Source organism: Ursus americanus, chromosome 12 (genome assembly GCF_024610735.1).
Source record: "Ursus americanus isolate L20-20 chromosome 12, mUrsAme1.1.p, whole genome shotgun sequence".
NCBI lineage: Eukaryota > Metazoa > Chordata > Mammalia > Carnivora > Ursidae > Ursus > Ursus americanus.
Window position 1 is genome coordinate 44,950,669 of NC_142138.1, and position 26,543 is coordinate 44,977,211.

The 26,543-nt window shown below is 49.4% G+C and overlaps 1 protein-coding gene across 5 annotated transcripts in view; it reads right to left on the reverse strand.

Moving 5' to 3' along the window:
• Window positions 1-26,543, reverse strand: part of BCAR3 (BCAR3 adaptor protein, NSP family member) — a 130,893-nt gene that overhangs the window by 40,986 nt on the left and 63,364 nt on the right. Inside the window, exon 1 of one of the 5 annotated variants that reach the window (XM_045801758.2) lies at window positions 10,340-10,555. The exons of the other annotated variants lie outside the window; for them this stretch is intronic. Within the exon in view, the coding sequence (XP_045657714.2) occupies window positions 10,340-10,423 (84 nt within the window). The 5' untranslated portion in view covers window positions 10,424-10,555. Of the gene's footprint in view, window positions 1-10,339; window positions 10,556-26,543 lie in introns of those variants that run through there. 5 annotated transcript variants of the gene reach the window in all.

Here is a 26,543-nt window from a genome sequence, read left to right on the forward strand (position 1 = left end):
AGGAAAGGCGCTTATTTGAATTCACACACGAGTGCTCTCTGAGCTAGGAGGGAGGGACCCCGAGCATGTCCCCACCTTTTAAGTGTTGGGCTGTTGACAAATAGGGACCTCTGGTCTCACCTGGGCCCCTTCCCCTGAGCCAGCTCCTTTCAATCCTTACATTAAAGCTCAGTGAAACAGTCTTCGTGGGCAGCTTCCTAACCCATACGTACTCCTCCCGCCCTGGGCCACAGCGCCGCAGAAACAATGAGGAGGTCAGTTCTAAATCGAGAGTGCGAGAGCCACTGGGACACCGTGCCTCTGATTAGACCCAGAGACCAAGCGCCTGCCACGCCACTCGGCCTCCTCGACTAGAGCTGATGGGAGACGCAGGCGTGGGTAAGAATGACTCCGTGGTTTGAGGGGACAAGACGTCTGAAGAGAAGGTACAGCAGCGGTTTTGCGGAAGTTCTCCGAGTTCTCTATCCTATCTGAGGTCAGTGAGGGCGTCTGGCCCCTTGTGAGCAAGCCATCGGTAGCGAAGACATCTCATAAAATCTCAGAAAGTTTAAGCATTCTGAAACACTTCAATTAATTTGATGTTAATGTTTAAGTACCTTGAGGACCTAAATTTCTCCTTTCCAAATCCTAGAAAGAATCTCATCTTCGGAAAAGATTCTGCAGATGGCTTTTGATGCCATTTTACCATTTTAGAATTAAACCCGTATCATCTATCACACTTAACACCAGATTCTTACTCTGGTGCCATTAAAAACTAATTTGCAATTTGCTGTTAAATTAAGATGATTCATTTTCCTATCACATGTGAGTTTTCTTTTCACAGACAGACGATGATACGGGGGCCCCCAGACCCTGGTGCAGACAGGAGACTGCCATCGAACCCACTGCAGAGCCCAAATCCAAGAGATTTCCTTTTTATTCATGATCAATCCTTACCAAACACTTATCAAAAGAGGCTCATAAGCCATGAATAGGAAATATGAAGAGAACATCTGTGGAATTCCTTGTTTAATCAAGGCTCTGAGAAATTTCCATTATAATTCTGCTTCCCATGTGTGTGAATGAAAAAGTCTAGTTTTATTTAAATTGTGTGGGTTGGAGTCTTAACACGGTGCACCCCCTAGTAGTAACTGGATCCCCCCCAGTTTAGCTCATTGTATTAGGCTCCCCATTCTGATGGGTGCCCATAGCTCCCTTAGATCTCTAACCCCAGTTGCCTTTCATCCCCCATCACTCTCTAGGCAAGATCTCCACGCCTTCCCATCCCGCAGGATCATGACGTTACTGCCTTTGACACTTGGTTTTATTTTGATGGAACAGCAAGCGACTGAAAATTATTTTTCACAGGAGACTGATGAGTCTAAAAACTGTAGGAGGAATTCAAAGTTGGACAGCATGTCGCACACCCCACAACAACCGACGCGGCCACTCTCCTTCACAGTGGTCACCTACACGGGCGGGAAACTGCTCCACACGCTCCTTATACCGTAAGATCTCCTTCCACCGCTGCCTGCCCCGGTGGCTTTGCCCATCATGTTCTTACCCTCTCGACAAAGCGCCCGGGGACTCACTCAGTGTTCAGCACCAAGGGGTCTCATCTTTCCCTGGCAAACGATAAGCTGAAACACAGTGAGATTTTCAACAAGCCATTTGTTAGCATGTTGCCCGGCTGAAAAAGCCGGGCCGGGTACCTTCCCCTCTAGATCTAATTTAGCGGATGGCTTCCGGAAGCAGCCTGCAGAGGACAAGCCGCCTCATCATCCCCATGAGGCAGCCCTGGTTTCTGATTCCTCCCAGCGAGAAATCAGATTGCCACACTTAGGAGGAAGGCTGAAGGTCCCTGCTTGCACTTAACCATTGACTGGGTCTGTGAAATAGAAGGTTTCGAATAAAAGCTGAGTACCAGTTGACCTATGACACCCCCCTTTCTACTGCTTTGCTCCCTTTCCCCAAGTCCTTGACTTCCGATGGTACTTCTCCCACCGGGCCGGCACACGGCTAAATGAGACAACGAAGTGAAATATTAATCACTGGGTCTTGGCCACGAGATTCCATTCAGGAAAAGTAGTGCTTCGTTAGCATCTATGGGGAAAGGAGAAACAGAGACCGCCCTGGCTAAGGCAGACCCCAGGGTAAGGGTTTGGAGACCAGCTGACCAAAGCTCAGAATGCAAGGAGATGCAAGCCAGAAATGTTTCCCACTGGCGATTCAACCTTGTTAGTTCATCTCAATCCAAAGTAGGAGTGATTTGGTGGATCACAGCTGTTCTCCAAAACAGATGCCCTATTTGTGCTTCAGCTGAATATCAGAAAGTCGAAACCAACTCAATTCAAATATAGTTGACCCTTGAACAACACAGGTGAGAACTGTGCAGGTCCACTCACATGCGGGGCTTTTTGGGTAAATACAGCGCAGTATTGTAAATGTATTTTCTCTTTCTCATGATTTTCTTAAGAACATTTTCCTTTCTCTAGCTTACTTTACTGTAAGGATGCAGTGTATAATACATAAAACATACAAAATACGCATTAGTGGACTGTTCATGTTAGGCTCCAGTAAACAGTAGGCTCTTAGTAGTTAATTTGTACATGAGCTTTCCACGGAGGGGTTGTTCAAGGTCAGCTGTATCATCCTTTTCTTAATTCACCTTGAATGAATGAGGCACTACTGAATAAACAAAATGCATCATGGGTGAAAGACATTAGGAGATGTAATTGGAAAGAAAAATGAGAAATGCCAAACACCCAGAGGAAAATCCAAAGACTCTGAAATCTTTCCAGCGTGGGGTGTAGAAAAAATGACTTTCCAAATTTACCTCTAAAAAAGCTTACCATGACTAACAACGGTCTCAGACATCTGTGTTAGGATAAAGCACATCATATGTCAGGGCCAAGTACACAGTAGGTTCTCAGTAAAACCCAGTGATTCATCACAAGATGGGTTTTGGCCAAGCATCGACTCTACCACTTCCAACATACAACTCACACGCCACTTTAAAGGCATATTTCTCCCAGAGGAACTCAAAGCACTTGACACCCACGTATCTCGTCTGACAAGCTTTTGAAAACCACAATCACCATGCTAGAGGTCATGACAGAAATAGGAAAACAGCAGCTGAACTTCAGAGAACCAAGACACCTAAAACAAGACAACTCAGATCTCATGAATCTGTACAACATCCCTGGAGTTAAACAGGTAGTAAGAAGATTCCTATCTCCCAAGAGAAAACATCACCAAGGCCCTGAATGTTCATGATTTGCTCAGACTTACAGAATAGGACTGACTAAAAACTAGAATTCAAGCCTCCCAAAGAATATAAAGAACTGGAAATGTTTAGTCCATACAGAACAGACTTAAAAGAAACACGAGGGCTGTGTGGAAATAGCTGAAGGCTTGGGCTGTTGCCATCCCAAGATGATGGTCAAATAGTCTTGGTTTAAGTCCCTAGGGAAACTAATCTAGAGTCACGCACACACACAGTTTTATTTCTAGGTGTTCACTCATACCAGCCAATTTGGTCTCCAAATAGACATGCTCACAATAACACGAGCGAAGAAATGCATCTGAAGGCCTGTTAGGCCCACTTAGCTGCAGAATAAGGTAGACAACCCCCCTCAACGTCAGGAGGGACATTCTAGCAATTAGAGTTGTTTGTGCGGGGGAGTGCGTTGCCTCAAGGGCGCAGTATGCTCCCTGCATCTAGAAATGACAAACACAAAGGTGAAATAATTTCCTATGAAGATTTAGGGCAGGAGGACCAGTTAGGAGGCTACCACGGAATTTCAACCAAGAGATGGCGAGGCCTGAAGGAGCACAGTACTGGTGGCAGAGTCAGGGAGGAAGAGACAGATGACAGAAACGTTTAGGAGTAAAATCCTAAGACATAACTGATGAGATATGAAAATAAGAACAGGGGGAAGAGGCATGGGAGCTTCTGGAAGATGCTGACGCACCAACTCCCAACACAGAAGCACAGCCAGAGCGGGTCTGTGGTAGAGGCTGCAGGGGCTGAGGGGCCTGTGGGAGTGGCTCACCAGGCTGTGGGGAGGAGGACCGGACTGGCCACGAGCTGGGGACTCCTCCGAAGGAGGGGGAGCCTATCTCAACTGCCACCTACAAGATGGGGCGTTGAGGGCGTATCAGAAGAGGGCTAGGGGACACTGGCTTTTAAGAGGCAGGCCAGAAAGCGAAACTGAGGGAAGTGTCTTCATCTGTTGGAACTTCTATAAGAAAAATACCACGCACTGTGTGGCTGAAGCCACAAACATGTTTCTCACAGTTGTGAAGGCAAGTCCAAGATCAAGGTGCCGGCAAACTGAGCGTCTAGCCTGCTTCCTTGTTCTAGATAGCCCTCTTCTCCCCGTGTCCTCACCTAGCAGAAGGGGCAGGAGAGTTCCCTGGGGTCTCTTTTGCAAGACCACTATCCCGTTCATAAGGGCTCCACCTACCACCTCCTAACACATCACACTCGAGGTTAGGATTTTGACATGAATTTTGGGGGGACACAAAGATCTAGTCCCTAGCAATAGGGTGGGAGTGGTCAGGAAGGATCCAGGGGAATAAGTAGAGTGCAGTGTCCTAGCCGGCGAGAAAACAGACTTTCAGGAAGGAAGAGCCAATAATGCCAAGTGCGGCAGAGTTCCAATAAAACCGGAATTGGACGGCATCCACTGGACTTGGCAAGGCTGCTGGTGGGGCGAAGGAGGCTGAGTGGCCATTGGGAAGTGAGGAAGCAGAGATTGTGTTAATCAGTTCTTGGGTGGAGGAAGGACCAGGAAGTAAAGACATGGAAATAAGTAGTATTGTTAGACTGAGAAAGACTGAAGCATGTTTACAAACTAAGAGGCAAGTGTTGGTGGGGAAGGACAGTCTGAAGGTCCCTGAGGAGAGACCAACGGAGAGGAGGGGGTGGTCATGGGCACAGGTGTCTGGGCCAGCCTCGGTCAGGGAGAGGGACACTTCATCCTCAGAGGAAGCGAGGATCTGGATCTGGATCTAGCTGTGGCTTGTGGGGGCAGGGGTGGGGACGGAAAAATACGGTGCCTGATGCTCTTAACTGCTGCTGTGAAGAAACAAGATCTGAGTTTTTAAAAAGGACCTAAAGAGAAGGCGGAGGGAGTCAGACCAGAGCGAGCCGAGCAGGGACAAGCAGAGCAGACAGGAGGCTTCAAGGACACAGGCATGAGTTGGGGGAGACGCTGGTTGTGCTTCTTGAGCTCGTGCTACCCGCAAAGGGACCGGGCCCCAGACCTGCCCCTGCTCCCCCAGCCACACTGTTCACGGGGCCCGCTGGCCTGCGCTGTCCGCTCGCCCACCGTCTCTCCTTCCGCTCCCGACTGCGGCCCGAGGTCCAGTGCATGAGGCGCTCTCTCTCTCTCTCTGGCCCATGCATCCTCCGCCTACTGCTCCTTTAGCAGCCGCTCAGTGTTACCTCCTCCAGGAAGCTCCCTGCCCCAGGGCTGGAGGAAAGCCTTGGCCGAGTATTCGGCCTGCCTGGCGCCCGCCAGGCACGGCGGAGTCCCCTGCACACCCATCTCCCCGGTGGACACGGCACTGCTCCTTCAGGGCAGGAGCCTGCACGTGTCCCCAGCGTCCAGCAGCTCCTCGGCACACACACCGGGGTGCGGGAGGAGCCCCCACTGTAAGGAGGAGGCTGGCCCCCGGGTCTCTCAAATTCCATCTTATTAAGAAACTGGGATTCTAGCCCCTTGGTTCTCTGTGCAGAACTGCTTCTGTGACAGCACACGTGTTTCAGAGTGGACCCTGAGGAGAGCTGTTCTCTATACAAACTAAAAGCCTGATCGTAGGTCTTTGTAAGCCAGAAAAATAAGCTGCAATGTTCTCATGGCTGGAGCCAGATTCCAACAGTAGCCCCTGGGGCTGTGGACATGCAGTGGCGATCCAGATAGGACAGAGAAGCCGCAGTCCGAACTCATGAGGCACCCCTCCTCGCCCTGCCCCGCCCCTCCCATTCCCAACCAGGGCAGCCCCAGTTTCCTCTGTTGGCTTGGAGACATCCCAAATGTGCATCAGCTAAACGACCCCAGAGCTGTCTCTGACATCTTCAAACCCAGTGACAGGGCCCTGGGGCCTCCACGTACTGTGGACCTCTCACGTGGCAGAGCAGGAAGATCTCTGTGGCCCGAGCACCCTGACTCTCCAGCGTTCTCCCCCCCCTCCGCCCCCGTTTGGCACAGGTCCCTTTCTCTTTAGTCCTGGAGGTGATAAACCCACTAACAGAATTTTCCCAGGATCCCAGTCTCATTTCTGCTTCCCACCCACGTCTCTCCAACAAAAACAAGGCCTCGGCAGGGATCCAAGCTCCGGGGTCTGCGGAGAGGGGATGCTGGGACCCAGCCGCCATCAGGCATGTCCTTCCTTTCCCTGATGCTGAAACCAGATTCCTCAAGCTCCCAGATGCCAATGGAATGCATTTAGGTCTCTTTAAAAAAAAAAAAAAAAAAAAAAAAAAGCTGCGCTAGGCTTTTTTTTTTGGTGGGGGGGGGGGGAGGCAGGAGAGATAAATGAGCAACTAGCAGCCTCCATGAGGAGAGGCTGAGTCACCTTGGAAACACACCTCCCGGGTGGCTTTTTCCACCTTGCACAGTTCATGATGATGGTGCATCAGCCCCCCTAAGACAGCTGAGGCCATCGTCCACACCAGGGTGGAGGACTAGTGCCCAAGCTGTCACAACAGCAAAGAGACCACGGGACTGGCCACAGCGAAGGCAAGCAGGACCTCAGCTCTACCACATTCACACAGGAAGGCAGTTTCTAATGAAAACAAGTTCCAGGAATCCAACCCTCAAGGGATGGCAGATGGGACACCTTGGGCTGTAATGTGCATTCAGAGAGGCTCCAAATCCTTTCTGTGGGGGGCAAAGGAAACAACTGAAAGCAAAACAAAACACAACAGTAGCAACAGCCCGATTTCAGCTCTTTCCACTATAGAGCGCTTGATGGCCACAAAGATGATCAAATCTATGTGTGGGAAAGCATATGCTTAAAACCCATTGCCTTCTAGCCATGACTTCTCATTGATAAGACCACTGCCACTGGACTTAGCGGCTGGTTAGCCAAGACTCGGTGGCTCATTCATCCACTGACTCTGTATTCCAAACTCTGTTGAGGCTCCTTCAGAAATGTGGCTACTCTGTACCTGCCAGGTAACTCGGGTTAAAGCCATACTGCTCCTCCTCAGGGGTGACCGCTGGTAAGGCTGGCAAAATTCAGCTCCTTTCCCCCTGTCCCCACACAAGAAAAATCAGAGACACGGGGACAAGAAGTGGAGGTTTGTTCTTACTGCCAGTTCTAGAAACGGGATCTACCGTGCTGCACACCAAATTCCTTCTGGGGTTCACGAGGGACCTAGAACAGATTACCTGTTCTCTGAAAAGCAGTTCGACATCCCCCCGAGCTTGGCACTGTTTTTCCCCAACCGCATTGTGTGCGAAAGTATTAATATATACAATATCATCTCATTTTAGATTTCAATGGTCTTAACATGGTATCGTAGAAAGGACATGGGTCTTGAAGCCAGATGAAGGTAGAACCTGGTTTCTACCCTTGGTGCCCCACTAAATGGTTCTGGGTAGGTAATTTCTCTGAGCCTCAGTTTCTCCCCTGTGGGGAGGGGTAAACTAGTGCCCTGCCAACTTGGAGCGCTCATTTTGAGACTCCAGGAAGAGTCTCACTTGCACTCCTTGTGAAGGACCTCACAAGGAAGCTGCAAAGACTTCTGCAAATGTAACGAAATGACATCATGACCTGCTGCTTTTGTAGTAAGTCCTTCAAAGTAGGGGGGCCGTGCCTCCACTGTCATTTATCACCCCCCCCCCACCAAAGAGTGCTTACACATGGATGGGCTACTGCATTTGATGTTCAGGGACTTTTGAACTTGAATGTGCCCCAGTAATGTTATGGATCAATAACATCTTCACTCCAAACTCTTTTCCACTGGGCATAAGCAAAACAGCCTTTCCGTTTCTCGCCCAGGATGTTAAGGTCACGACCCTCAACGTGGCTGGAACATCTCATCTCTGGGCTCAGTTCCCTGGGGGCCAGTGAGGACTGCATACCCTTAATTCTCCTCTCCATTTTTGCTCCCCCATCCCGGTCTCTCTCCTCTCCAGGGCCTTTGTATGCAAGTCCACACGAGGCCCCTAAATACATTCCAAATTCCAGCAAATCTCTGCAAGTAAGATTTTATTCCCTCAAAGTGCCAGTGTGATTGGTCTCCTATGTAATGAAGGAGCTTTTATATTTTTAGTTTTCTTCCCATACAACAAACACTATTAATAACATTCTAGTTTCTCCCGAGATGATATGGATTAGACCAAATGGAAAGTTACCATGGCTACCAGAGTGTTATTTTTGGTATGAGAAATTCATGCCAAGGGAAGCAGCATACACGGTCAAGAACTGGAGCTGTATTTCCGCTTTGCTATCAGGCAATCAATCCCAATTTAATTTTGAAACCCTAATTACAGCGGAAACTAATTATGAGCGGCAAGACCTGAAACCCCTAATTAAAGCCGGAGTCAATAAAGCGAAGCAGCATTATCACTGGGGCGACTCTGGCAGGGATTTAAGCCCAGGAGGACTTTCCCTCCCAGGTAACTACCGAAGCGAAACAGGGCAGGGGAGCACGCCTCGGGGCTCGGTGGGAGACCCTAAGCTGGGTCTGGAAGCTCACCAGTGTCTGGTGAGCGAGCAAGTCGGGTCCTCTCTCTGCACCAAACTGGGGGTGACGTGGGAAGCCCGGGTGGAAAGGAGGTGTTTCTGTGACCAGTCACCGCCCCCAGAGTGGTCAGGGGAGGCCAGGGAGGGAGAAGCTGAGGGACGGCTGTAGCCCATATATCACTGTGGCCTTTCTGTATAGGCCTTGAAGGACATAACAGCAGAGGAACAGGGGCACCCAAACAGAATCTCGTCTCCCTCAGACCCAGGTATTTAGGGGCTGTTTCCTCACATACCGATGCTGAGTTGCACTTTTCTGAATTAGCAGAAGCTGGCTTGTGGAAGGACTTCCATTAGAGTGAAAACCTACTGCCAATCTGAAGCACACGGTCCCTTTGGGACCTCCTGGTCTATCTTTGACAGCTTTAAAATACCATTAACGGCATGACTTCATCTACCCGACGCTAGAATGATCCATATTTAGGCCAGAAGCCACATGGTCCTCATATCACCCCACTGGGCTCCAGGACAGAAAGGGGCTCTTCAATCAGGGAGGAAACACTTTTAACTGACGATTAATTGCTCATCCCCCTCCAAACTCCCTGACAAAGAGACAAAAATGAACTTTGCTAAGTGGTTAGAACGCTGCTGCTCTGAACACTCCAACAGGGCAATAACATCGGAGGAAGCCTAACCTCTTCTCACTCGGTGTCTGTTTTTCTACAATGGCCTTCTTCTCCCTTTAGCAGGTTTTCCTGTTACATCTTTCCTGAGAGTTCTTTTCTTTTCAGCATTATTGAGACGGAAGCAGCACATCGTAACCTGCTGAAGCTTTTCCAGTCGCACGAAGTCGGTCAGTCCCTCGGGAGACAGAGCTCCACCATCCGGGTGGGAGGAATGTCACGGGGGCTTTAGATTCCTACCCCCGTGAATAAGGCAATAAGGGCTGACAGAATTTTCCCGAGGCAGACAAACCCACGGATCGATGAGAGTCTGTACTCGTCTTCATTCTTAGTGTGGTCACAGGCAGGCAACAGAGAACACGGGTCTTGTCTTGAATTAGTCAAATGAGGTTCTTTGAGTATTTTCATCAAAATAAATAGTGTGAGGACATATTACGCAAAACCTTTTGGCACTGGTGTCTTGTAACAAAGGTTCAACATGAGAGCAGTAAAGACAAGACAGTTCCAAACACTGAAGCGTTCTGGAACCCGGCTGGGATTGGAAAGGCGGTATTTGGTGGTTTCTGCATGTGACATACACCACTGACATAATGCCCCAGCAGGTTCAGCGGAGAGCGGCTCAGCCAGCTCACAGCCACGGCGAACAAGGGAGGACAGATACAAAGAGAGAAAGAAGAAAAATAGGTCCTTCGTACTGAGTGACTTTGGTATAGAATTTCCACCCAAGGAGACGGGAAGCGTCCTGAAAAACAGAGCTTCTTCCCCAAACGCACACTTGGAGCCTCATTCTGTGCAGCTGGATTCTGTTTCCAGGGGGAAGCACATCACTAGGGGCTTAGCAAGATCTACCAGCCAAAGAAAGTGCCTGTTTTTACAGCCAGCAGGCCACAAACTTTTTCTGGTGCCTTTTAGAAGACTAAAGCTTTCAAGGCTCCCAAAAGAATCTCCAATGCATCTTATCTCAAAACCACACCTACCTTGGCTCCGAGGAACGACTTGCGGTGGTAGAAGCAGCACAGGGCTGCCGACAGGGCGTGGAAGGCATTGCATTCCTTAGGCATCTTTCAGTGTCCAGTCCCTGGACCACACACTTTTCGGGGGGGGGGGGGCTAAAAGAAATGGGGCTCGGGCGTCAGAGCCCCAGCCCCGCCGCGGCAGCTCTGCTGCTCCTGCCCGTAGTCCAGTGGCCGGCCGGGGGAGTGAGCCGCTCGCTCCTTCTCGCAGGCCAGGCTGGGACTTTTCCCCTCCGCCGAAGCCAATACGATCCACTCGTTCAATTCTGGCAGGCTCGTGTCCAGCCTGCCATGCACACAGTGCCAGAAATTCTCATGTGACCAGACTTGCTTTCTGATGAAATTCTAACCTCTCTTAGAAGAGCTTTGGGCTTTAGCTGTCCCCTCAATTTAGAGACCCAGCAGAAATCATTATCCCTCTCAGGCAGCCTGTCCTTCCCAGGGCTGGGGCACCAGGCGATCAGCTCCTGGACGCTTTATCTGTTGGCTTGTTACCCCAGCAGCTAAGGGTTAAGGAAGCACCCATCACACCACCTTGTGATGAGACAAAGGCTCCTCTGAGAAAAGGACCTAAAAGGCGACTGGGGTGTGACTTTTCCTTAGGACCAATCCTGGAAGTCTGAAGAAACAGGGGCAGGGTCCCTGTCCCCACTCTCCCGGCCCACCCACAGTACTGTTTATTTTTAATTAGAATGCTCCTGGCAGCCAGTTTGCGGCTGATAATGCTGGCATAGCCCTCACTGTGGGCAATAGGTCCTCTGGTGTTTAATTAGCAAGTCTGTCGGCAAACACCCTGGGCACCCCATACCATCCCACCTGGCCGAGCCGTCTGTTGAGAGGCTGGAGGGTCAGGCTGCACACCCTCTCCTGACTCAACTCTGTCTCACTTCGTCTCTTTCCTGCACTTTGAACACGCCATTCGGTTGTCCTCTCTGGCTAACCCAAACCCAGCACTCAGACCAGGTGGCCCACGCAGCCAAGCCATTCTCCTGTGCTAAGAGGCCCTTGCCCCCACCAAGAGCCTCCTGTGACCTTCAGGGGAATGCTTCTCTTCTTGCATTCCAGTCAGAGTCAATGCTCAACACTTCGGGTTTTTAGCAAACCCAGGTTTCTGCCTGTAGCTCTTCCTCTCCTACTGTTCCAAACGTTACCTTTCTACGGCTTCAGCCACTCAAAACTGGAATGTGTCCTGAAGCTTTCTGAAACTTCACACAGGCAGAAACTTGTAATGAGGAAAAAACAGAACCTATTCAGTCCAGAAAGGAACAACACCAGATGAGGCATGAGGGAGGTATGAGAAATAGCCAACAGGATTAGTGTCAAATCCTCAGGAGGCCTCGGCCTTTGGACTAGGTCGAGTCGGCCTGTAAAAATAGAGACTTGTTTGTTCAATGCCTGGGAGCGGCCTCTGTGCTAGAACACGGCCTGAAGGGGCAGAGGGGCAGCCTAATAAATACACGGGATGCAGGGACAGAGGTATAGAGGGTCTGTCACCACAGGAATGATGGGGGAGGGGAAGCTGACTTCCTTTGTGCTCCCTCAGTCCCTGTCCTCTGTGATTTTGGAGGCCAGATATGCAGTCCTGGGGGCTCCTCAGTCCGGGGAAGTCCACCCAAGAACCTGGAAGCAAGCATCAAGGGTGGTGGAGTTCATGGCGCCCTTGGAGAAGGTTCAGTTAGTGGATCGATGCGGTCCTCCAAGAGCCATATACTGTATCCACAAGCAAGCATTTGCTGTTTGCCCTGATTTCTATTAGAAAGGGTTCAAAGGTAAGTCCACATGAGCAGTCAGGGCCCATGGCCTGTGGGGATGACTCATCCATGAGGCCTACAGCCACCAGGTAAGGGGCCCAGTTTTCACCGGCTCATCCCCTTTGGCAGGAAATGCACTCCACCAGGCTAAGAAACTCCCCCAAGAGGCTACAAAAAGCGCCATCCCCAGTAAAGAAAGCAGCTCCTTAAATCCCACACAAAAATTCAGAGAGATTGGCCAAAGCCTCTGAACTCCTACCCTCCCCTCAGAAAGTCTGAATGAAATGCACTCCTGAAAGAAATATACAAATAATTCAGACTTGTAAATGACTGAGAATTATGTCATCAAGTGCTCTGGGGCCAGGGTAAAAGCAACACAAAAGATCCTCAGGTCACTGCAGAATCATGGCTCTTGTCACTTGAGGCTTTCTCTGTTTAAGGAATGTCCCCCAAATGCCCAAAGAATTGCTTGTCAGGATTAAAGAATGGCCTAATCTTATTAGATAACTGTTTCCTAAGCACTTTTTAAAAAAAAATTTGAGAGAAAGAGCGTGAGACAGTGAGCCTGTGCACGAGCGGTGGGGAGGGGCAGAGCGAGAGGGAGAGAAGCAGACTCCCCACTGAGCGCAGAGCCCAATATGGGGCTCGACCTCACAACCCCGAGATCCTGACCTGAGCCGAAACCAAGAGTCCAATGCTCAACCACCTGAGCTACCCAGGCGCCCTGTCACTTTTTAATTTTTTTATTCCACACCAAAAATAATTTCGGAAACAGCACTCAAAGGTTTTAATAAACTACTCCTGAAATGGCCAAGGAAGGAGACTAAAATAACATGTTGTTGCAACTAAAGATGATAATTGTGTGAATTTGCAAAGTGCCCTTCACTGACTTGTTATATTTTTCAATATCTGCATCCATACTGATCAATTCTCCCACGTTCTTCCCAACAGTGGTTATTCTCTTCCAGTTACAAAGAAACAGAAGACTAGGACAGCATGTCACTCAGCAGAGAACGGACAAAGGACAGGGACTCCAGCCTGTGATTGCAGAACCTGGTACTTTAATCACATGGAAACACAAATAAGAGATTTTCTTAATGTCTTATAATTAAACCTGTTACTCACACAGCCTCATAAAAAGGTGGTGACCTGGGGCAGGGGGTCACTCTCTGATGATTTGGTTCATGTGATTTAGGACCAAATTTGGATTCAGAGTTTTCTACACACCGTGCTCTTCTCAGGACAGGGGTCAGCATGTCTAGTGCAGCCCCAGGGACTGGTGGAGAGGGAGCAGTGCTGGGCAGCACACAAAACTCTGGGGAAACTGTGCTCTCTAGCGCCCCCCTCTGGCCACCTGGAAGACTTGTTCCTCTGCACCAAGGGACACACCTGTGAAAAAAGCCAGTCCAGGGCCGCCAGGTAGACCTTGAGGGAGATTCCCATGCCTCCAGGTCAAATGTTGTCCACCCCATCTGGGAAGAGGGTTAAAGCACGCCAGAGGAAGGCCCCTGCTCAATGCCATTTTTTCCTTGGGCAGCCCTAATACTAACCGGCCCTATTTAGTAACCATGGAAACAGGAGCTGCCTGCCAGCCATATCCCACAGATACTGCTTCCTGTCGGCAGCAGCCCTTGGGTTGAGAGAAGCTGAAAGCGTGCAAGAGTCCCTCTCCTAGACAGCTACCGTCCTCACTAGAAGATCAGGCTCCCAGCGAGGCCCTCTTTGACCTGACAGCGGGAGAGAGGTCTGTGAGGAGAAAGAGGTGCCTACCAGGTATTTGCTTTTACCTGTTTGAGGGCAACCGGGGAAACAAAGCTGCCAACACTCCGCCACTCTCCTCCCCAGAGCCAGCCCAGAATCAAGGCATCAAGCCTTATGTGCACTGAGGTGCTCTTGGTCACTGGCCCACAGTCCAAGGACCGCATGCTGTCACCAGAGAGCACTGGTCCAAGGCTACAAGGCCTGGCTCATCCCGGCCCACAGGGACGCACTCAGAGCATCAGTCAAGGGTTGAACACTAGTCGCGGAGGTCAAACAGCTCAGCCTCTCATAGCAACGACTGAGGCTCCACCTCGCCAGCAAGATCTCTCTCTCCCGGCTTTCTGCCCCCACTAAACCCCGGGGATCAGACTCTCGGTGAACAAAATAGCGATAATGAGCCAGGGGGTAAACCCATACTACCGCCACTTCCATTTCCCCTGGTGTCCTAGGAAGCAGGGAAGGTTAACCTGGATTGGCCCAATCCTAAATATCCAAGACCGCCCTCTGCAGGTTCGGCCCTTTGAAAAGCAGCAAGGCAAATACCTGGGAAGCCCTGGGCCAGAAAACGTGTGTTTCTCTGCAACCCTGTCTCCCAAAGCTTCCCAGGCATCTGGCCCGGCTGCATGATTCTGAGCACAGTAAACCTGGAGGGAGGCAGAGTGGTGGGGGAGGAGCTCCTGCGGCTCAGAGCACCCACCCTCCCATAAAAGCCGCGGGACCTCAGAGATTAAGGAGAATTTGCTGGGAGACCACTGAGGATGAGGAGAGGCCATCAGGGAGGAAGTCCCCTTCCCCTCACGCCAGACTCAGCAGCTACATAAGCCGCCAAAGACCATTGGACACATTTTCCTATATGCATATGCAGTTTATCTCTTGCTCAAAAAGGGAATGCACCCTAGACTCGGCAGGTGGACGGTGGGAAACACTGGCCTGGCTCTCGGGGCCACTTCATGTATTGCTGTGGACAAGATGTTCACTTGTGCCGGGGAATACAGAGGGTGCATTGAAGAGTGTTTGCTGTGCACATCTCTGACAGTCCCCCAAATTCCTCACGGGGCTGAGACTATGGCTGCTAAGTGGCCTCTGTCCAGAAGGGGTATTGATCTGCCTAGCACACCAACAAAGGAACTAAGGGCAGTACTCACAAACACACTTCCCTCTACTGGGTCTTATGCCCCCCCCCCCAAACTTCCATTTCTCTAACTGGCTATTAAAATTGTAGAATTGACCAGGTGGAGCTAAACCAGGTGAGGGCCCAGCCCGGACTTTGCTTTCTTGCTCTATCACATACAATTCCATCTCATACGTCCCTCTACCACCACCTACTTCCTGATATCACCCCAGAAATCCTAGGTTACACGAGCCCAATTCTCTGTTTTTAGCGTTAAGGCAAAACGAAAAGAACAAGGATGGAGCATAACTCCAGCGTCCCCCCCAGCAGGCTCAGACAGTGTCCAGCGGGCTCCGTCTTTCCTCAGAGCCCATGAGAAGCATCGACCCACCTCCCCTAGCGAAGACACATACTGTCATGTTTTACGTGTAATTTTAGGGGATACCTTGTCCCCTGAAGCCCATCCATACAGCCCTGGGAGTCTTACTCATCCCAGACGACCTAGACTCCCCACGCTTCCATCCACTCTACCCTTACGGCGCACGCGCACCTCACCCTGAGCAGGCATTTGCTTTCCCGGTTATTGTAGCCCCTACGTTTTCTTTTCTTTACATGCACTTTTCTTTCTCCTTCCTGCCACTTAATAAGTGTGAGCTATCCCAGCAACTTCTAGTGACCACAAATGGCCCTCAGACGCCCCTTCTGTTCAGAGCTGCGGAAGGGGGCCCAGGGGCATCTGCAAAGCCAAACACCAGGAAGGCCCACCAGCCAGGACCAGCGGCGCCGTCTCCCATCGCCGCTGCCCCTGGCTCACCCATCTCGTAAGCACTTCTGCAAAATGACATCTTCCAAAACTGAGCTGTGAGACACAGATTTGCATGTCTCAGAAGTGATGCTGGGACGTAGCAGGTTAGAAGGAGAGCCAGGGTGGGCTCAAGTCTTCACTGTACCACTAGCAAGCTGGGTGACCTTGGGAAATCTCTTAACCTCGCTGAGCCTCAGTTTCCTCCTCCAATTTACCAGGTCTTTGTGTTGACCAGGTGAGACAAACACATAAAGAGCTGGGCACCCAACGTAGAGAGGCACTCAGCGAATGTGAGCTTCCCTCCCTGTTCGGTCCTCCTGCGGGGCCTATGCCTGATCTCACCCAACTGTCAGGCCCCAGGGGCCACGCCCCCCACAAGAACACGGCCAGCTCCAACCTGAGCCATCGACCGGCAGGCGGGTACGGCGGTGACTCTAGAATCATGAAAGCCAGAGAGCGATGAGGAGTTTAAGAGTTGCCTCAGTCTTAAAATATTTTTAGCCTTCAAACTGTAAGATCCCACATTAAAATTGCACATATGGCTTTAATCACACTTGCTCAGATGTCTCAGATGATTTTCTACTCCGGAGCTGTTGTCGTTTGGAGACTTGTTTAACAGGCAGCATGTATGTCCACAGCATCTGCCTACTTGGCCCTCACCCAGAGGAACTCCTGGTCCAACCACAACTACCGAGCTCTCGCTATCCCACCCCGTCCCGGCCAGTCTGACTGGGGATCCCGTAGCCCCGGCTCGCACCCCTCCTTCTGCGTTGCCCGCACACCGAGCTGGCTGCTGCAGAGCTGGGCTTCAGCCTGCGTCCTGCCTGGATGTCCCGTCCTGCCTCGCCCCCCTGCCTAGCCTCCAGGGTCTTGCTCTAGGACTAGACCCTCCCCAGGAGTCTAGAGTCCCCAGAGGACCACCTCCTGAGTGCCTGACTCCTTCACTCTTCATTGGCCTGTATTACCAGCTACTCTGATACCAGCCATTTCTAGAAGTAGAACAGGGCCTGGTATAGACGCTTGGGTGCTCTGCCTGCTCTGCCCAGCCTCCCTCTCTAGACGTTCAGTATCCACCCAGATTCTGCCTTCCACCTCTATGCCCCTTCTCCTCTCTCACCCCGAGCGGCAGGAATTGCCAGAGTTACACTGCATTCTTCTAATGCCACTCCATGCCCTTCTTCCTCCTTAGGCCACCAAATGTCTGAGTGGATGAAACAGGCATCGAGGAACGCCCGAGAGGGCAAGAATCCTGGGGTGCGTGGTGGGGTCGGCACCAGGTGAGACATGCAGTCAGAACCAACTACACTCAGTCCAGCCTTGAAAGCTGGCCAAAGTCCATCAGAAAATGGTTTTCTTCATCCCTTCTGTTTTCAAGCAAATTCCAGCCACCTAAGTGAAATATTTCGGTGGGAAGATATCTTGTTTTCATGGTCATAAACTGATCATGGGCCTTATCATCAGTGACATACTGGACAATTCTGCCGCCTACCCAAAGAGCTAGGAGAAGCAGGCCAGGTTAGGCGTTGTTAAGCTGGGGGTGGAGTGGGGCTTCTATGAGCTACTGGAAATTGTATACAAGCAGCTGAGTATCTGTTCACTGAGGTGAGGAGGACATGGCTTTTACCCATTTCTCAAAGAGTGATGTGACCTAAAAATCCCCACTGATCCAGAGGGTGTTCAGTGGTTCTTCAAGATGCGGCTTCTGAGGGTCCTCCCTGATCTTTTTGTTCAAGTGGAGAGAAGAGGGAGGGGAAAACCTTGGTCACCGGGGATGTGAGCAAAGGCAGGCAAAGCCTGCAGCCACCATACCCATTAGGCCCTGGCAGGGCTGTGGACGGCGAGAGGAGGAGACAGAAAGCCTTGACCTGCACTGCCACTTTCCTTCCTGCCTTTGGGGCAGCTTTAACCACTGTTAGAGAAGGGGAACCCTTCCCCAGCTGGTGCAAGGGCCTTGCTTGCCCACACGCTGTGCGTCACTGCTGATGGCAGAAGCGCTCTCAGCCACCCTCCCCCTCCACAGACACAGGGCTGCGTTGGCACAGGCACCCCATCTCTCAGCAGCAGCTGCCCTCACTCCCCCCCACCCCCTGCAAGCCCCCCCCCCACCAGAGCCAGCACTTATACAGAGAACATTCACCATAGTGTCTTCTTTAATACCTAACACCAGGGACACGTATTATCATCTCCATGTCACATGTGAGATCAAACAGTACTCAGAGTTAATGATTAAACCAACGCTGAATCCAAACGGCTGGATCAATGGGAGGTGATAATGGAAGCAGGGCTAGCACCTGGTTGCCTAGAGTACCTTATCTAGTGCAAATCCCAAAGGCAGAATCATGGCTGCACCAACAGCCCTGCCCTCCCACTAAGGGACAGAAAGCCTTAGCAACAGGCGGCAGGTCTCATCCAAAATACCCATCAGAGATTCTCATTCATCACTGATGGGAAAGGGCAGGACATGGACAGATGCATGCTGAGGGAGAATCTGCAAAGAGCCAGGAGTTAGCAAAGCCCTAGAGCACAGAGCATGACTGCGGGCTCAGGGACCGCCTTGGTGTGTAGAGAAACACCATCTAGGTGTATTCCTCTAGGAAAATCACATGGAGTGCTGCGTGGAAAGGACCATATTGATTACCAGTTTCTTCACTTCCTAAAATACTCAGGTGCCAAGCACAATGCCGCCTACAGAAGTGACATCCAGACCATCAACGATCCTGGTGCCCGAGGTGGGACAATGGGCTCCTTTTGTTAGGACAATACAATTCCTGGCCTTGCAGTGTGTACCCAGGGGAGCGGGAGGGCAGGATGGAGGAAGGGAGAGTGGTAGGGACCCAGCTGCACCAGTCTCTGAGAACAACACAGGAGCCTCAGGCTCGGGGTACTTGTGACAGCAGATGTGGGAATTTTTCCAAGGCCAAACTATAAGGGGAATCCACGGCCCCTCTGCTCCACTGCCCACGACTTCTCTATAACAGCATGCATCTGACAAACTGGGAGGCAATGGGTATCCAGCACGTAGGAGAAAACTAGAGAAAGATGAGTCCAGGGTTTGAAAAGGCCAAAAAGAAAATCTCTCTGCACAACCTACCGCTCATGTCAATACTTCACATATGTACCCCAAGGAGACAGAGACAACTAGAAATAGAGCTCGTTGTACTTCTGATCCTGAAATTTCAGGGGGAAAAAACGATGTAAATAGCAGTTAGTGGTTATTACGTTTACAAGCTTTACCCTGTGACATGCGCATTCATACTTATTTTGGATGTATGAGCCAATTGGAATTCTGAACACTGAATGATTCAGGAGTGGACATAAGGGACCTAAGTTAGACCAATCAGAGTCCTTCCCTGGGGATTTTCAAACCAGAGCAGAAGAAGGGGTCTCCCGCCCCCCACCCCCCACCCCGCGCCCCGGGCCATAAACTCAAAGATGAGAAGCTAGCTCAGCCTACAGCCATGTGCCCCGACTATGTAAACAAAGTGACCGGGGTGAATGCGGCCAGTGTGCTGAGAAGCGGATGCAGGGACTGAGAGCCCGGACAGGCCTTCCTTCTCCAGCATGGTCATCGGGCCAGGCTACTCTGCCCCGTCCTCCCCAGGGGTAAATCTCCTAGCGTACATCATCACGTGGAGAGTTTACTTTACCAATGTGAGATTAAGTAAAATTGGAGATGGAGACAATACATTGTGCTGGGCTCTACTGGAGTTCACATGTGTGAGAGATGATCTCCCTATCTGAGAAATGCTCCAAAAGAGCCAACATAAACTGATGTTACATGCAAACATGTTAAATGCACGCCCATGAATAACAGGGTCGTTCCCTTGTGTTCCAGTGATGGGTGGGAATTAATGGTGCTTCCCAGCCTACCGCAAGGATGTTCCATTAAAGACCTGAGTTGCCTTGAGTTCTCAAGGAAGAAGCACACATGACTTTGCCTCCAGGAAAAGGGAGAGGGATTCATGGAGTTGGAATGTCCTGTGCCACTGAATGTAGGAGTGAGTTTTGCTCCCACACCCAGCACCCCTCCCAGGCTAGGGGGAACCACTGACAAATGGCTCATTCAACCTGCTCATGCAGGCAACAGCACCCTCTTAAGTTCCTGGAGGCCATTTCCAAAGGCTATTGTGTTTTGTGGGAAGACAGAGGACCAGAATCAGAGGCACTGTCTGGGACATTCCCTTATTAAGGCCAGGTGGACTGTACCAGCAACAACTGAATACCTGGAAGGGCAACTCTCATGATTTCTCTGTAGGTCAAAGAAAGGGAAATTTGCATCATCCCCAAAATATATTCAGATCTTCCCAAATTTACTCCTTATGTAGTCTTAGTTGAACATGGCCCAGAAGGAGCGTCGGAGCCCCCCGAGCTCCGTTTCTCAGTCTGTGTGGCCCTACAGGGCTCCCTTTGCCTACTGCTCTTGCTTTATTTACCCCAGTGGGGGGCCCCAGCTCTAACACTGAAGCACTCATTAAAGTGACCTGTGTCTGTGTCTGTTGGCTTCAGGACTTATTCATTGTCAATACTCCAATGCCCAGAAGGATTGGGGCCAATGACTGAACAGGACAGGGGCCAGAGAATGTTTGCAGAAAGCACAGGGATTGTCTGTCTGGGTCCACAAACACAAGGAGCACACGTGCATATTTCTAGACATAGTTCGTATCCATCCCCATTGCAAAGATATAGGGACCCCTCCCCGCCCCCCGCAAATAGTTCAGAACCATAGAGGCCTAAGCCACAACTTGCCACTTGAGGGTTAGGATCCTCATTGGGTGAACCAGGCTTGCCATCCCTGCAGCTAGATTAGGACTGGTCCCTTCTTCAGCCCCTCAGAAGCACCCCACTCTCGACTGTGAGCTACCTGGGTTCCCAAATGGAAAAGCTCCTGGAACCCGTGACTCCCAACTCCTCCCACCTGCACAAGCAATCCTTGAACACTCTGCAAACCAGCAGAGAAGAGGATGTAGCCCTGTCCCGCCTGGGCTCATTCCAGCAAAGACCCAGAGAAGACAGAGGGGAGTAGACTGGGCCACCATGGACTCGGATGTTTCAAAAAAACACCCACCTGGGCCTGGGAAAAATGAGAATCCAACTGGAGCCTGGTGGTCACAGGAAACAGTCCATCAGCTTTATCATTGCTTCTGAACAAAACGCTCTTTTGAGAGTGTGAATGGGGGCTTTATGTAGTTAAGTTCTCATCCATGGCCTAATAAATATGTGAAATGCCCTCTCAGACCAGGTTCCTGCAGCCTGGACACTGAGGTCATTCAAGAAACAATTAGATGCCATCTGGAGAGAGCTGGGACTCAAAAGGAAATTGCCTCCGAGGCCCAAACAGCATGTTCTTGTTCCCAGGGTCTGACACATCCTTATCTTCACTGACATAAAGGACCGATGGAGCTTGGCCAGCTAATCCCCACGCTGGGAGCACAGAATGGGCAAATGTGGCGGCAATTAATAAAAGCTTACGGACCAGGAGAATGTTCATTTCAGGCTGCCTCAAGTAAATTTATCCCTTGACTGCACTTTCGTATCCAAGCTGAGCATCTCCACCACCAACCAGACCTGGGCCTCACCAAGCTTTAGGTTTTCACGGTTTGAATACAAAGCAATCAGAGCAGAACAGCAACCGCTCTGGACCAGCTCCTCGCATTGTATAATGAGCGACTCGATCACAGGAAACAGAGGTAGTATTTACTGAGATCTCACTGTCCGCTCAGTTGTAAAGAACAGGCCCTTATTTCTAGGATAGATTCTCAATCTTCTCTCTTTTTTAAATGAAAATTTAACATCTCTTCTGTCTTAATAATCGGTATTTTTAATTGTAACTGTTATTGTTTTTAAAAACTCCACGTAGAGATAAAATATAGATTTAGATCAACAGGAGATGATGATTCGTGTGCTAAGCGTTTCCGCGGCTTTATAACAGCTCTTAAGTAGCAGGAAACCCTCTCGGACAGTGATGTTCAAAGAGCAGCCTATGGGCCCGCAGGGGCCTTTTGGGGAGTCCATGAAGCCAAAACTATTTTCATAACAATACTGAGACGTTTTGGGACGTCTGGGTGGCTCAGTCGGTTAAGCGTCTGCCTTAGGCTCAGGTCATGATCCCAGGGTCCTAGGGCAGAGCCCTGCGGGGGGCGGGCTCCCTGCTCAGCAGGGAGTCTGCTTCTCCCTCTGCCTGCTGCTCCCCCTGCTTGTTCGCACGTGCTCTCTCTCTCTGACAAGTAAATAAATAAAATCTTTAACAAAAAATACTGAGACTTTTTTTGCCTTTATCACTGGGTCGACATTTCCACCAATAAGGTGAAAGCAATGATGGGTCACACTGCTAGGATCTTAGCACAAAGCAAGGGAGAGGCACCAACTGGATAAGGGGTCACTTTCTTAACTACCTTTTTTTTTAATTTATTTTTTAAATATTGAAAAAGCAGTTTTTAAGTATTTCTCTAAAAAATCGCCAGTTTCGCTGATGAAATCCTTGATGAAGCAGTAAGAGTCACTCGCTTTAAATCACAGCTGGACCCTTGCGTCCACGTCTCTAACATGCTGTGGGATGACACAGGAAGCACACACGCGGCCCTTCTCCCGCAGACGCAAGTACAACGGTTGTCTTGAGGGAAAGGAACTGTGTGCTCAACTAGACACTTTTTCATGGAACACCATTTTTACTTCAAAGAATGTCTGATAAACTGTGATTATTCAGATGGGGTATTTATCTGGCAGGCATTTTCTAAAAAAAGGAACGAAGTGAGCCTGTCGCTTCCAGAACAATGGATAGTACTTGTTGTCAGTGATGAAACCTGAGCTTTCAATTGAAAAATCAGAATTTGGGGAAACTTGTATTCACGACCATGAGCTTGACAGCTTTCTGATACTTTAATGATTTTTCTGATAAGTGGTGATAATAAATGAAAGTGAGTTTTTAATATCGTATAATGAAACATTTTAAGTATCTAACTCAGGAAACCAGTATTTCCCAACATGCCCAATGCATGGTGGTACAAAATCGCATACAGGTGTGTTCTAGGAGACCAGACACTATAAGAGATTTGCAAAAATGCAAAATTCAATGCCATTTTTCTCATTAAATTTTGTTTTGGAAAATGATTATTTTTCACAAAAATAATTACTGTTATTTTTTAATGAGTTATCTAAATATTTTTTAAATTCCTATATTTTAATTTCTAATACAATAAATCAATAGCTAAAACTCACATAACAAAAGCTCTTTGGCGTCTCAATAATTTTTAAGAGTGAAAAGGGGTCTTGAGCTCAAACAGTTTAAGAACTTCTGCTCTAGGGGCGCCTGGGTGGCACAGCGGTTAAACGTCTGCCTTCGGCTCAGGGCGTGATCCCAGCGTTGTGGGATCGAGCCCTACATCAGGCTCTTCCGCTATGAGCCTGCTTCTTCCTCTCCCACTCCCCTGCTGTGTTCCCTCTCTCACTGGCTGTCTCTATCTCTGTCAAATAAATAAATAAAATCTTAAAAAAAAAAAAAAAAGAACTTCTGCTCTAATACATGTAAGCTATTCGTTTTACATAATTTTGATTGAACTGTAAGTTTTCAGCATATTTATGAAGTAGATTAACAGGGGGCTATTTTTATTTAATAAATAACTCTACCATAAAAACATTAACACTTATAGAGAAAATCTGGAAACTGAGAGAAATGTGAACAAAAACTCCCCAGTTGCCGGGAAGCTAATTTTGACTTACTACTCAACACTCAATCATGCTACTCCTAGTTTTGTCTCTTACAGAAATTCTCACAAATGTGTACCAAGCTGTCTGAGATGCAGGCAATGCCATCTCTATTTTTTTAGACTTATTTACTTATTTGAGAGAGACACAGACAGTGCGGGGTGAGTGGGGGAAGGGCAGAGGGAGACAGACTCTCAAGCTGACTCCCCCCTGAGGGCGGAGCCCGAGGCCAGGCTCCATCCCAGGACCAGGAGATCTCCACCTGAGCCATAACCAAGAGTGGGCTGCTTAGCCGACTGGGCCACCCAGGCGCCCCTCTCCAGTACTGTGCTTCCCTCGATGTACACCCCATCCAGCAGGAAATCCTGAAGACTCCGCCTTCATATGAGACCAGAATGTCCCTTCTTCACCACCTCTTCTGCTGTCACAGGTCCACACTATCCTGTCTCACCTGGATAGTCCCCACGGCCTCCCAACTCCTCTTCCTGTTCCCGCCCTTGCTCCCCAAAGTCTGCTAGCAACATAGAAGCCAATGTCATCCCTACATGGTTCCCCACCTCACTCTGCAAAAGTTAAAGATGGGACCCACGCAATCTGCCCTGTCCCTCTCATCATTCTCTCAAGTCAGCTTCTTCTACCTTCTCTCACTCAAGCTCACCCCTGCCCTTCCAGCCCCTCTGGCCTCACAGCTGTTCCCTGGTAGAAGAAGTGAGCTCTTACTCCACTCTGCCTGGCCACACACAACCCCCCAGGCACAGGGGCTTCCCCATTAATCTCTAACATGCTGATAATCGGTTTTCTGCTGCACCCTAATACCAGCTTCCTCTGGACCATTCTTTTTTTTCCAGCTGTCAAATCACAATTCAAATATAACCTTTCCCAAGGACACTTCTTGGTTACCACAGGTTAAACTTCAAATCCATACCAACCCCTCTCACACAAAACCTACATTCACTGTCACAGCATCTTAGAGCTTTTTGTCCAAGGATGTTAAGACAATTTGCTCTACTAATAAAATGTCTTAACAATTTTAATCAGTCTTCTACAAAGCCAAGAAAAACCACTTGCCTTTTTATATACTCTAAACACAGCCCTTGGTTCTGAGGTTGTAAATATAATGTTAATAATTTCATATCAAAAGCTCCTGGAATAATTGGACTGAATTGCAGCCAAATGCTGCACAGTTGTGACATTTTATTACCACTAGAGGGTAGAATTTAACAGCAAACGACTCCAATCCTAACAAGCCTGGCCTCCCGTTTGGGAGCAGAAGAGTTACTGGGACCCTAGAGCTGATGACAAGATCTGAGGAACTGACAGGTCTGAGCCAGAGGCTGCCAGAACTACACCTTTAAAAAGTATATATACCTCTGCCTAAATGTGTGAGTATTTAAGGTGGTAACAGTGACCCCACGATTTTATCTCATACCAGGTTGGCAAGAGAAGATAGACTGAGGTTAGTTATAGGAAATTTCTTGCTTCCTTAAATAAAATCACTGAAGAATTTCTGGAAAATTTTTAGAGATGGGAGTGTTACCTGCTTTGGAAAATTCAAGATCTTTAGAAAAAACCTCATTTCTTCCCTCAATTTAAATGCCCTTTGCATCTGGTTTTATGTGGTCATCAGTCAGCCAGCCAGTCACTAAATATTAAGAAGACAAGAAAAGGTCCTTGCCCTCAGAACTCACATTCTAATGAGAAGAGATTTGTAGGGTTTTTGTTTTATAAATAACCAAATAGAATTTGCGACAAGTACTATAAGGATAATACACAGAATAATGAGATAGTGACTTGGCAAGGCAGCTCTCAGTAGGGGGGGGGGTGCTCAGGGAAGGTCCCTCTCAAGCCACAACATCTGAGTCAAGATGGACCAGCCACACAGAGAACTAGGGTGATAGTCACTACATTAGTATTTACTGAGTGCTATCTACATGTCAGGCACTGAGCTAGCAACTTTATGGGTATCAACTAATTCAATTCCTACATTCTCCCATCTAGTGTTAAGGAAATTGAGCACCAGAAAATTTCGGAAACTTGCCTAAGTCACCCAACCAAGGAATGGCTAAGGTAGGGCTTTGTGTCTGTGTGAGTTTCCCAGGGCTGCGCTAACAAAGTACCACAGATTTGGTGGCTTGAACGTTGAAACGTGCTCTCCCAGTTCTGGAGGTCAGGTGTCTAAAGTCAAGGTGTCGTCAGCAAGGGCTGCATTCTCTCTGAAGGCTCCGGGGGACTACCCTTTCTTGCGTCTTCCTAGCTCATGGTGGCTGTAATCCTTGGCATTGTGGGCTTGTGCACACATCAACCCAATCTCTGCTCTGCGGTCACGCAGCCTCCTCCCCGTGTGTCAGTGTGTCTGTGCACAAATTTCTCTTCTTCTAAGAACACCAGGCATTGCATCAGGGCCCACCCTAATCCCGTGTGATCTCATCCTAGTGTGATCATATCTGCAAAGACTTTATTTCCAAATAAGGCCACATTTAGGTACTAGGGGGGTTAGTACTTCGTTGTATCTTTTGGGGGAACACAATGCCACCCACTTTAAACCACTCAGCTTCAAAAGAAACTTCCATGCTGAGGCAAAGGCAAAGACCCAGGGCAGGAGGAAAAGCCAGCAGGGAGGGGTATAGTGACTAAGGCAGATGGCAGGAGATGAGGTTAGGGGTAGACAGGCCACATGCAAAGGGCTCTAAGGTCCAATTATAAAATGGAGTCTAGTCTGACGCCACAGCTTCAATTCTTGCTTGCGTGTTAGTTTTCCAGTCTCTTTGCCACCTCTCCACCTGCCATTGCTTGGGATCTCAGAGGAGTCCTTCATCTTTCAGTCAAGGATGAAGGCTGCAGCATAGAATACAAATAGGAAGTGAGCCTTATTCTGTTCCCAGGCCAGACAAGCTGCCTTTGAGCACCTCTAGAGGGCAGCTCCACGGTTTGACCTTGAGTCAAACCATCAAGTTCAGGAGGCCAGGGAGAATTGACTTCTAACTTGGGACACCAAGAAAACTCATCTCAGGCTGCAATGGCAGAGCAATCTGGCCTGAG